Raw genomic sequence first — 13,013 nt, 5'->3', positions numbered from 1 at the left:
TGAACATATCTCCATTAAAGAAGAGACCTTTATTTCTTGTAGCGGGCACTATTGAATAATGCTAACGTTTAGAAATTATTTCCTGATGTTAGCCAATCTGTGCTCTCCTGAAATTTTCATCCTTGGGGCAACAGGAACATATTTACTCCCTGAACTTATAGTCTTCAGACATTTGAAGACAGTAATCAGGTCACTGGTTGATCAGGAGTAAACATGTCCAAAAATATTCTACTGGACTGCTGCTCATTGCCAATTAAATAGAAGTCCAGTTTGAACCAGTTTTACATCTTACTCTGAGTTTGAGTTTGAATCATGTGGTCTCCCACAAAATAGATAGGACTTCAAAGTACTCAACTCTGATTAAATCGAATTCTTTATGCTAATTAGAAAGTGTCCTGCTTGTAATTAGGGGGAGGACTGTAACTGGTGTCAGCATAAATTCACCATATAATTTCTTTAGTTGTTTTGCTTGTTCTTAATAGAACAGTATAAAGGGAATGTCTTTTTGGCAAACGGCTTTATTTTGTTTTATTACCACTGTAAATGCTCACAAAGGCTTTATGATTGATGGGCTTGGCAGCTTTGGGTTCTGTTTTAGTTACAGAAAAAGGAGTAGGAGCTTTCTTCGCCACACCCCAGCTCAGGATATCACAATGAGCCTTGTTGTTGTCTGCCAGTATGAGATACCCAAGAGAATTACCTCTGTCTTTTACTCTTATTATTTCCCAAATAGAAATCAAATGTGGGATTCCCTTGCATTTTAGTGCCACATTTTTTTAAAAAATCCAGTCTATCACAGCTTTTGTTTATTTGATTGTGCTATATATGATGATACTTCACTAATTCTCTTATCAAAAGCCATTCATTAAATGCCCATATACTCTTGTTATAATGGAACAATGGATTTGATCAGTGTTTAAACCAATCATTCCTCAGCTTGATAGTGTTCAGCCGTATCAAATAACAAAATCCCACCAGGCTCAAGGTTGACTCAGCCTTCCATCCTTCCGAGGTAGGTAAAATGAGGACCCAGATTGTTGGGGGCAATTAAGCTGACTTTGTAATAATGCCGCTTGGGGGTGTGTGTGAAAGCCCTAATAAGCAGGCATATACATAGAATATGTATGGCAGTGAAAGTTGGACCATAAGAAAGGCTGAGCGCCAAAGAATTGAGGCCTTTGAACTATGGTGCTGGAGAAGACTCCTGCGAGTCCCTTGGACCGCAAGGCGATCAAACCGGTCAGTCCTAGAGGAGATCAATCCTGACTGCTCTTTAGAGCTAAAACTCAAATACTTTGGCCACCTAATGAGAAGGAAGGACTCACTGGAGAAGAGCCTAATGCTGGGAAAGATCGAGGGCAATAGAAGAAGGGGACGACAGAGAATGAGGTGGCTGGATGGAGTCACTGAAGCAGTAGGCGTGAGCTTAAATGGACTCCAGAAGATGGTAGAAGACAGGAAGGCCTGGAGGAATGTTGTCCATAGGGTCGCGATGGGTCGGACACGACTTCGCAGCTAACAACAACATACATAGAATGAAGGCTACTGCTAAGCTTGTAAGCTGCCCTGAGTCTTCGGAGAAGGGCGGGATATAAATGGAATTAAAATAAAAATAAATAAAAATAAAAATAAAAATTCCATCATCCATTCCCATGCTTGCTGGAAATTGTGAGGACTGCAGCCCACCAACTCCGGATGTTGCTCTAGTAACACTGGTTCTGAATAACTGTGATCTCCATATACAGCCTTGTTACTGCTCTTTATATTTATTGCATTTCAGTCAGGAGTAGGGTATTTGTGTGCATGCAAGAAAAAATGGAAATTCTCCTAGGATAAATTGCAATCATATTTGACAGAAACATCTGCACAATTGGCCTATTTGTATTTCACAATTGAAAGTGACCTGTGCAAGAGGTACTTTTAAGATGTAAAAACCTTTTAAAATCTTTGTTCGTTTCAGGAACTGGGCCACTGAACTGCTAGTGGAGGAGGGGGGAAGCTGGGAGGCGATAACAACACTCTAAGCCTAAGGAAAGCTATCCAGCATCACTTTTTCATAGGTCTCCTCCCCTTATTGTTTGAAGCTTCCTTGTCAGGCTTTGCTTCTTCCTCTGCTTGTCCACTTTCCTCTGGATGAGAGTTGGTTCCTGCAGGGCTGTGTCCCTTTCAAGAATCCCATTCAGTTTAAACTTTCAAAGGATCTCTAAGTTTTCTTTTATGATGAAAGTGGTTAAGAAACTGTAGGCTTTTGATTTCCTGTATAGTAGTAAATATTTGCTAGTTACTTTTCTTCTGGTGTCCCTTTGACACATAGGGAGTTTTTCATGGTTTGCTAAGAGAGTGGGAAATGAAACTGCACCATTCTAGGATGCCCATGAAGAACACCATGTTTTCAACTCTCAGAGCAAAACTGTATCCTATTTGATCATAAAATACTTTTAGCCTCTTTTATGAGAAGCAATATATAAATATTTTTAATAAATAATCATCTGAATTGTCTCTGAATCTGGAAGATGCTGACATACTCTTTGTGCAGGACAGTTCAAGTTCTACGTTTAATTCTCTGTTTAGACCAACTATTTTTAGTGCTTGGCTAAAGATTGCAGACTTTGAGTTATTGATGTGTAGTATTCAAAGTGTCCCTGAAATTTCTACTTTTGAGTTCTTTAACAACTTTTCCATTTTATTTCAATAGCTAGAAGTCCCAGAAATATTTATTTATTTAGAGTACAGAATTTTATACAAGATTCTGTTTATACACAGAATTATCTTTAGAGTATTTTTCACTGCTGCTGAGAGTACCATGCCAAAAAGTTGAATTTTCCAACCTATAAATAAATATTTGCAAATATTTATCTATTATTTATATTATCTATTAGTTATTTCGCAAAGTATATTATGAGAGATAGATATAGATATGACAGATAGAATTACACATATACAAACCCTCTTACATATACACTCTTAGTTATTTTATACCTAACCAGATAAACATTCACCATTTGTAGTTCAGATAATATCACTCAGTTTTTGAGTATTATTGTACTGCAATATCAGTTTGAATCCTCATGATCTTCAAGATAACTACTTCTATTATCTTGCTGACCATAACTCAATTATGCAACTTATAATATCTTAATACAAATTATACTGTCTTTCTAGGTCCAAACCCTGCATTCATGAAGCAGTGTCACATTCTAATCAATACATTATCTCTTCTGAAGATGTGCCTTGCTCTCTGGCATTTGTGAGGATTGAATTGCTGTATCTTTTTAAAAACACATTTCTGCTTCTCTCCCAAACAGTACCATTTTATTTGCACAAATCCATATAGTGGATTTACATTTTGCTAAACTAGGATGGAAGAGACATATACCATAAGAATTCCCAATAGTTCTGGGAATGTGTTAACTTTTTATATGAGATAGAAAGTAGAAAGACAGCAGAGGGACAGTGCAAAAGAATGGAGCAGCTCAGTCACATAGGCAATCACAGTCTCTACAAATCAATAGCCTTTGCTTGGCAGACAGTTTAAATTGAATCAAGTGGTCCTCAACTGAAAGCAAAACCAATAGTACACCTTCCTATGTCCTTGTCTCTGCGTACTGCAAGGAAAATCCAGTATGTGTAGAAAGTTATTTCTCAGACGAAGATGTTCACACACATATTCTGTCCGTGCTTAAGATTCAGCTGATGGAATTCTATACCTTAAGATCACAAGTCTGCTTGAAATCAGCTGTCAATATCAAAAGGAGCGCATATAAATTTCAATTCTGAAATTTAATTGGATAAAAACTTTACTCTTCCAAATGGTTTATACAGTATCAGCCTTCTCCAGCTGTGATGTAGTATCAGCTTCTGCCAAACCTATTATTGCTGTTGGGTAGGAGTGATAACTATAGCAACTGGTTTAGGAATATTAGTCTGCATGTTGTTAGAAACAAAAACAGTCTGTTGAATTAGAGCATCCAGTTCTAAATAAAGTAATATATGTGCAGGTTCCAATTCATACAAAAGACTAGCATTAGGGCTGTCTCCAGCCAAGCTTCTCACCCTTGGAAGATCAGGAGCCTCTTGATCTTCCTCCTCCTCCTTTTTCTACAAGAGCAATAGAAGAGGGATTATAGCAAGCTCCTCCATTGGACTCCATCGTAGTGGCACAGACATACTGTAGATCTACTTGGAGAACACAACTTCTCTGAAGCTGCCCCGTGCTGCCCTCAAAACAGCATAGCTGTTCCCTTTTAACAGGAGGTTCTCACTGATTTATCCAACAAAATTTGTTTCATGTTGCTAGTAATTACAGTTTCAGTAAAACTGAAACAATCAATGCAAATTCTAATAATAATCAACCAATTAACCTTCATTTATTTTAACTCATTTCCAAATTACTGCACTGAAGTGAAATCTACAATTCTGCCCTTTGGGCTTTCTTAACCACTCAATAAACCAATGTTTAATAGGATTGTACAGATAAGCCATATCCACATTTTTCAGCATTCAGATAAATCTGGAGCATATGTTTGATGGCCTGACTTTATATATGTAACAGGGATCATTAAAATCATGGGCTGAGTGATTTACAAGGACATAATTCCAGCCAGAGAATCTCTGCTAAAGTTGTAAACCATCTGAGTTGTCATCCACATTATCTCAGGATGCAACAGTAAATAAATCCAAGATGTCATTGATTTCACATCCCTCAGGTTTTACTCATTTGCAGATTGTGTGTGTGTGTGTGTGTCTCCATGTGTATCAGATTATTATACTTATAAGTGAAGAATCATGGTTGCCAGGACCAATCCAAGATATTTTCTAACATGAGCCAAAGGTTAAATGGCACCTAGCCAACACTTCTGGCAGCTAAAGATTACTTCACTACTGAGGATAGCTAGTCAATTTAGGATGTGTGAGAAAGCCACTTGGCCCACAGTTTGATTCTGCAAATTCCCCAAAATCTATTGCCTAAAGCAACTGTCTCACTCTGCCTAATAAAACAGCCCAGCTCTTGGTTGCTGCTGAGAGCAATAAACCTACATTTTCTAGTAATATCACGTCACATTGTATATGATGTCATTGTATTTATGATGCTTGTGATGTTTTCTGAAGTTATGCAATGATTCTAACTTATTCTTCCAGCAGGTTTAGATATAATTTGTAATTGTTCTGTTTTCCCCCAAATGTTTCATGTTTTTTTCCCTTAATGGAGGAGGTATAAACTAATCCAATGTAGTTTGATTTGTGAAATTATTTAGAAACATCTCAGGATTTACCTTTCTCCATTTCACTTCCTTTGTCACTGTTTTACTTTGGTAATGCTCTGTCACATTAAGTTTCTCCTTGTATTTAACATTACTGGAAATAAGATAGCACCAAAGCTTGTCTCTGTGTCAAACCTCGGTCCCCTCTGATTATGCAATGAGGCCCTTAGTCAGATCACAAACACTATGCTTAAAGCAGACTTGGGAGAACTAAAAAAAGTTTCAGGGTGGCTTGTTCAATTTGGGGTGGGGCGAAGAGGAGAAGTTGGGAGTGTTTTATGTCATTAGGTTTTGACTCAAACAGAAATAAAGAAAAAATAAGAAGTTTCCTTCTCATGAGAAACATTAAAGAAATCTTCAAGGGAAGCCCAAAGAGTCACAATAATATTTATGGGGTTTCTTGGGTGGAGGGACAGACTGGTTGTATATGGAAGATGGCTTTAAAGTCCATGAAGAAAGAAAAGTGTGTAATCAAAAGAAACAGAGAATACTGACCAGCTCCGGCCTTCTTTGTTTGTGTCCCCTGAGTAAAGCTAACTTGATCAAGATAAGCTATAGGTTTGCCTTTTTCTTTCTTTCTTTTTTTTTTGCAATGGCATCAGTTCTGAAATATGATTTAGACCAGGGCTCTTCAAACTTGGCCCTTTTATGACTTGTGGACTTCAACTCCCAGAATTCCTCAGCCAGGCACACTGGCTGGGGAATTCTGGGAGTAGAAGTCCACAAGTCATAAAAGGGCCAAGTTTGAAGAGCCCTGATTTAGACCAACTTTGGGATTTGTTGGAGCCATGCATGTGCATTTTTTAATTCTTTTTATTTTAAGTTATATAGATATACTCAGATATACCCACCTCCAACTGATGTCTGGTATGTGCTGCGAAGCTGTTTTCTTCCCAAGGAGGACAGACAGGCAGACAACCTTGTTGTTAGGGGATAGTTTTGTATTGTTTATTTTATTGATTGTATTTATTTTTGTCAGTGACTAAATTAAAGTTTCTATCAGTCTGCTGTCTGTTCCCAAATTTATTCTAAATTTTAAGGGTACTCTAAAATTCAACATTAGTCTAAGCCTCCTTCCCCCTCAAACAGTCAGAGCTTGATATTGAATTGAATTGATATTGACCTGAATTAGTACAAGAGCTTTCCCATCCTCATTATATGGCATTTTTGTTCAGAGGCAATATTCTTGGAGAGAAGGCATTCAACCTTCAGTAGAGGAGACTACAGATCTGCCAAATTGCTAGAGAGTACTCATTTAATTGCATACTATTTATTTCTAGATTTATCTGTCACCCTCTAGGTAATAGCTCTCAATCCAATGTACTAATAAAGCACAAATAAAACCCATGTAAATCAAAAGTAGTACAACAACAACAACAACAAAAACCCAATTACAAGAATCAATTAAAACAGCAGTTATAAACAACAGAGGCCAATATAAGCATCTAAAAATGTCAGGGAGCTAAAAAATTACTTAAAATGCATCTCAGGAAGCCTCCTTGAATTGAGTGGGACCCCCTAGTCCAGCGCTGTTGCCAAGGACTGGCAGCGGCTCATCAGGGTTTCAAACAGGCCTTTACATTTAAATCTGGTGTTTACTTTTATAGGCTTGCTTGGAATTGCCAGGGGCTGAACCTCAAAGCAACACTCTGACACCGAACTATAAAAGCAAGATAAGGAGACTGAAATGCCCAAGGAAATAGGAAGGTCTTCCCTCTGGTGCTGAAAAGATAACAAGCAGGCTTTCCTGCAGAGATTCTTCCATACCTGGGATGCTGGGGCTGGAGACCTGCTCCCGAGAAGGCCTACTCATAACTGTGTGCTGCACGTCCATTGTTGCCAAATGATTTCTCACAAATTCTAATGCCCACTCCCTGAATTTACAAGTATTTATTAGTAATGCTGAGTCGACATATTCTAATCCGTTTTTCCCAAGCATTCCCAATAAAGCTAATGGAAAAGAAATTACAGCTAGTCCCTGTTTGGCAACTGATGCGTTTAGTGTCCAAATGCAGTGGAGAGAGTGGTGGGGAAAAATGATTTTGCAACCAGTAACTTTGCGAACGGTCAAAAAAGCCAACATAGTGGTAGGCTGCATTAACAGAGGTATAGAATCAAGATCACGTGAAGTATTAATACCACTTTACAATGCCTTGGTAAGGCCACACTTGGAATACTGCATCTAGTTTTGGTCACCACAATGTAAAAAAAGATGTTGAGACTCTAGAAAGAGTACAGAGAAAAGCAACAAAGATGATTAGGGGAGTGGAGGCTAAAAGATATAAGGAATGGCTGCTGGAATTGTGTATGTGTAGTTTAATGAAGAGAAGGACGAGAGGGGACATGATAGCAGTGTTCCAATATCTCAGGGGCTGCCACAAAGAAGAGGGAGTCAAGCTATTCTCCAAAGCACCTGAAAGCAGGACAAGAAGCAACGGATAGAAACTAGTCAAGGAGAGAAGCAACCTAGAACTAAGGAGAAACTTCCTGACAGTTAGAACAATTAACCAGTGGAACAACCTGCCTCCAGAAGTGGTGAATGCTCCAACGCTGGAAGTTTTTATGAAAAGACTGGACAGCCATTTGTCCGAAATGGTATAGGGTTTCCTGCCTGAGCAGGGGGTTGGGCTAGATGACCTTCAAGGTCCCTTCCAACTTTATTATTATTATTATTATTATTATTATTATTATTATTATTATTATTATTATTATTATTATTATTATTACTACTACTATTATTATTATTATTATTATTATTATTATTATTATTATTATTATTATTATTATTATTATTATTCATCATCATCATCATCATCATCATCATTGCACAGTCAGCCAGATGTTCAGACTGGATTTGGCATTTTTGTCTACCTATCGAGTCCTTACCAAGGACCTGGGATAGGCAGATATAGATCTTTGATGGTATTATTATTATTATTATTATTATTATTATTATTATTATTATTATTATTATTATTATTATTATTATTATTATTATTATTATTATTATTATTATTGACAGCCTGGAAGTTAAAAAAAATGAGTAACAAAGTGCAAAACCTTTGGTTATCTTGCAGGTATAAAATGAGACCCCAAACTCTCCCAAAATAAATTCTAAGGTAGTCTGAAAATGAGGTAGAAAAGAAACAGAAATTTCTTTTGCAGGAGCAAATGGGACAAGGATTGAAGGGCATGGGGTTTTTTTGTTTTTTTTTGCACAGCCTCAATTATATTCATATATGTAATATTAAACTTGCAAGTTTTAAAAAAAGGGAAAGGAATTTGAAATCCATTCAACATTGATCATTTTCTCATTGGGCTGTTTCAGTGTAAGGGTCCTCCCATTGTCAAGATATTACAATAGCCTATTCTTAGAATAACCAAGTCTTCAAAATCAGAATTTGTCACCTATAGAAATATTTTCAGTACCGACATTTTGCCATTGCGATTATTCAAACTACTATCAATATTTGCATTGACATTATCAATAATATTGGTAATGTCAGTGCAAATATTGATAGTAGTTTGAATAATCACAATAATAATATTGATAATGTTATCAAAATTCAAAGTATAACCAATATTTCTAATGTATATTCTTTAAAGTGTAACTCAAGAAAAGGTAGAGTTTGGACATGGTGGAAAGAAGAATGATTACCAAGGACAGAGAGGAATGGAGCTGTGCACTGAAGGGCAATGATGTAAATGAAATCTAGCTATCTTTTCTTTTTCTTATTTTAGTCCTAATTTCTTTGGCATATCATCACTTCCCCTTTCCCCATATTACGTAACATGTTGCGTACTCCAACATGCATTGGGCGTAAGGCAACGGGGATCTGTGCTAGAATGTGTCAAAATGAAACATGGATTCCTTGGTGTAAGCCAGCCTCTATCACAACTTCCTGGCTTCCAAACTCACGGGGTTCCCAGGGTGTCCAGAGGGCGTTATATTGTTGAGGAAGGTTGATTTGAGGATTGAATCAAGCCTACAAAGAAGCTAGCAAAATTATCCAAATAGTTGTGGGCATGGGAAGAGGGCGAAGTATGAGAGAGAAGCAAATTTAGAGATTAAGCATTCAAACCTAAAAACCCATTCAAAAGGGAGAAGGTTGGTGTCAGATTATTCATTTGTTCTGTTAGATGGAGCCTTCGCTTTTCCTCCAGAGTTCAAGGCAACATATAGAGCAGTCTGGCCTTCACTTTTTCTACAACAAGCCTGTGAGGTTGGACTGAGAGATAATAATTGGCCCAAAGCCATTCAGGCTCTAATCCACAACCAAATTTCATCTGTGGGGATAGGGTATAATTCTCTATCACAATGAAAGAGAAATCAGAACCACTGTCCGTGTCATTTTTTTTTTAACATTTATGCAATGAAATTTCATTTTGCTACTTACTCATTCTGAGCTAGAAACTGGGAGACTGGGAGTTCTAGTCCTGCCTTAGGTGCAAAGCCAGCTTGGTGACCTTGGGCCAATCACTCTCTCTTAGCCCTAGAAAAGAGGCAAGAGCAAACCATTCTAAAGAAAACTGTCGGGACAAGTAAGGCTGGTGCCAGGAGTCAACATTGTCTCTCAAAGGTGCCAAACAAGAAAAAAGAAAAAGAAATGAAAATATATTGAAATGTTACCAAATTCCTTCTGGTGCTATCAGATTCCAGATTGTTGGCTCCAATAGACTAACACAGCTCTCTTCCTGCAATGATTGCAATTTGATGTCTGTTCTGCAGTGTTTTGGATGCCACTTTTTCCTTTAAGGCAGGGGTCTTCAAAGCTGGCCCTTTTATGACTTGTGGACTTCAACTCCCGGAATTCCTCCTCCCAGGCATGCTGGCTGACGAATTCTGGGAGTTGAAGTCCACAAGTCATAAAAGGGGCAAGTTTGAAGACCCCTGCTTTAGGGCTTCTAAATGGGGACTCCCAGCACTAACCATCAAAAACCCTGGTGCTAGTATTCTGTTTTCTCTTTCTTATCTCTCTCTCTCTCTTTCCCTCCCTCTCTTTCTCTTAAGAAAAAATGGGAAGTGGTAAGAAAGCATGGGAAGTTCACCAAAGGAAGACCGTAATGCCTGCCTGTTCCCCTTTCTAAGGTTTTGTAAATAAGCTAGGGTGATTAAAGAAGAGCAATCAGACTCTCGAAAGTCTTTCCCCCCCCCTTTCATTTATCTCTCCCCCTCAAATTCCTAGAGGATCAGAGTTAGGCCAGGACATTTAAGTGCTTGATGGCACCCCTTCTCAATTCACACACAGAAGCCGATGAAGGCAACAAGCTTTCTTAGGCATCCAAACAGCACATCTTGTTTTCTGATACAGCTGGACAACTCGTGAGCCCTGTGACCTTAGCCTGAAATCCCAGGTAAGGTCTTCCCTATAGGAAAGGCCTGTCTGATTAATTTTCCTTCTCTTGGGAGATAAATCTCTTTCCTCAGAATGCTACCTGTAGTTTTTCCATCAGAATCATTGAAACTCTAGCATAACTTCTGAGGCCCTCTTAGAAGGCCATATAGAAATCTCATTATCTCTCTTCCCCCCCCCCCTCCTCCTCGTTTGGCAGTTCTAGCCCAAAACAGATGGAGCCGCAAGCGTTTCTCCAGGTATGGGAATTTGAACGCAAAGACCATCCATCTATTTCCTAGGGATGGACCGAAAAGAGAAAGAAAGAAAGAAAGAGGTTGGCAAGTCACAACAATAGTATTGCCCCCTGCTGGAAAAAGCCGCCTTTTGTGCGGTTTTAGCGGCTCCAGTCACCACTAAGGATTGAGAAGCGGCAGAATAATTAGGTCCTCTGTGTGTATATGTGCATTTGGACGGTGCCTGTTTTGGGGGAGTGGGGGGGGGGGAAAGAGACCTTTTCTCTAAAGTGGTGCCCTCCGGATTTGTTGAACTAGCACTCCCATTATTTTTAAGCGACAGGGTCATAGAAAAGCTCAGTCGGGAAAGATCCTCCACCCTCACGTCTCCATCCTAACGTTACCGTGGCAGAGGCGGCCTTAACCGAAGAGAGCAATTGAGCAGTTTTATCTCAGGATCAACGCCGCCGCCGCCCGCCTGCCTGCCTGCCTTTCCCCGGACGGCCCGGCTCCTTTTCCCGCAAAGCCACCCAGCAGCCGCAGCCACGCTGCTCCTCCTCCTCCTCCTCCTCCTCCTCCGACGCGCGGATTCCCGGTGCAAAACGCCAAAGAAACGACGGCGCGTCGGGTTTGGCATAACAAACAGCGGAGCAGTCCGGCAAAGGTTGGCGCCGCGCCGGGGGACGACAGTACCAGCCAGGAAGAGACCCAACGAGGGGGAAGACGGCGGGGTGGGGGAAGGGAGGGGGCGTCCAGGGAAGAGAAAGAGACCGGAAGAGAAGTTGGCTCCAAAGAAACGTTAATCGAGCTCCCTCCAGACTAGCGGACCGGTCGGTTCTGTAAGGCGGCCATCCAACAGGGCTATCCTCTGGGGTGGGAGCGGAACCCGACTCCCCAGCGCTCACAAGGCATTGAGGGAGACTTTTTGGGTCGGGGGAAGCGCCCAGGAGCCGATTCCCTCCAGTCTTTCTGATTCCACCCTCCCTTCTAAGAAAGAAGCACAAGCAAAAGCCGAAAAGATTGGAAACCGGAGCCGAAGGCAAGGAAAGGCACAAAGGAAAAGTGGGAAGGGGTGGGGGGTGGGGAGGATAGGAACCCGCCTTTCTCCGATGTCCATCTAGTACTGTAAAAAGAGGCACGGAATGGGGACCTAAACCCGCCGCAACCGAGCCAGCCCTCCCGAGCGCTTCGCCCGTCGAGAGAGAGAGAGAGATCCCCTATTTCACTTTACTCTCTGCGGCTGGGATTGCCGCGAATGGTTTCTTTTCATTGCTCGCTTTCCCTGCTCTTGAGTGCCTTTAAAGAAGCAGCGGCGTACAAATCTTTGGAGCAAAGGAGCATCTGGAAAACTCACACTTTTTTTTTCTTCCCCGGGGAGGGGTTCCTCCGGGGTCGGACCCCTAATTGCCCTGGGAGAAATGTTTGGCATTCCGACCGACCGCTCCCTGATTCCAGGAGCGACTGGATGACACTGGAAGGGTCAAAGGGACTTGCCCGGAGACCTTGCCACCCTGGACCTCGCCCGCGCCCTTCTCAAGTCTCCGGGGCTTTCCTGGCCCGGCCGCGGAACCTCCTTACCTGCGTGGCTCATCTTCCGAAGTCTCCCCCACCTGGGCAGTCGCGCTCTCCCCCTCCTTTCGGCACCCGAGCTTTCAAACCATATTCGCAGCTTCCACGCTTTGGGTGGCTCCCTCCGCGGAGCCCCCGGGCAGCTAAAGTTCAGGTCGGGGCATGGATGGATCGGAAAGGGGCGGGGAAGAATCCGCTCAGCAAGTTGCGCCGGGAGAGAGAAAGAGCGAGAGAGCGCGCTGCAGAGGCGATCCTTTTCCCAAAGCGTCCAGCACCCTTTCGGGCCGAAAAGAGGGCAACCAGCTCGGCGGCTGGCTACAGCCCGGACGGCACTGCCCAACGTCGGGCGCTCAGTGCCGCGGACAGCTGCCGTCGCCCTGCCCCATCGCCGCTATCAGCTTGTTGCAACTGGAAGGTCCCTGCCAGTCGCTGATCGCCGAGCGCTGCCCAGGGAAGCTGCTGCTGCTGCTGCTCTCCTCCTCCTCCTCCTCCTCCTCCTCCTCCTCCTCCTCCTCCTCCTCCGGCCGACAAGCATTTTCCTTCCTTCGCTGCAGAGGAAGCCCTTTTGCTCACGCAGGGACTGAAAAGCAGCAGCGAAAGGGGTGGGGGGTGGG

The 13,013-nt window shown here is 41.6% G+C and overlaps 1 protein-coding gene across 1 annotated transcript in view; it reads right to left on the bottom strand.

Annotated features, from left to right (window-relative positions):
- Positions 1–12,757, bottom strand: part of FGD5 (FYVE, RhoGEF and PH domain containing 5) — a 177,424-nt gene extending 164,667 nt beyond the window's left edge. Inside the window, exon 1 of the mRNA XM_081318088.1 lies at positions 12,409–12,757. Within this exon, the coding sequence (XP_081174214.1) occupies positions 12,409–12,421 (13 nt within the window). The 5' untranslated portion in view covers positions 12,422–12,757. The remainder of the gene's footprint in view (positions 1–12,408) is intronic.
- Between the last annotated feature and the right edge of the window lie 256 nt (positions 12,758–13,013).

The sequence above is a fragment of the Vipera berus genome, assembly GCF_964194415.1.
Source record: "Vipera berus genome assembly, chromosome: 2".
In the NCBI taxonomy this organism is placed as follows: domain Eukaryota; kingdom Metazoa; phylum Chordata; class Lepidosauria; order Squamata; family Viperidae; genus Vipera; species Vipera berus.
The sequence above is the reverse complement of the archived record's forward strand: the minus strand, read 5'-3'. Positions and strand labels throughout refer to the sequence as shown.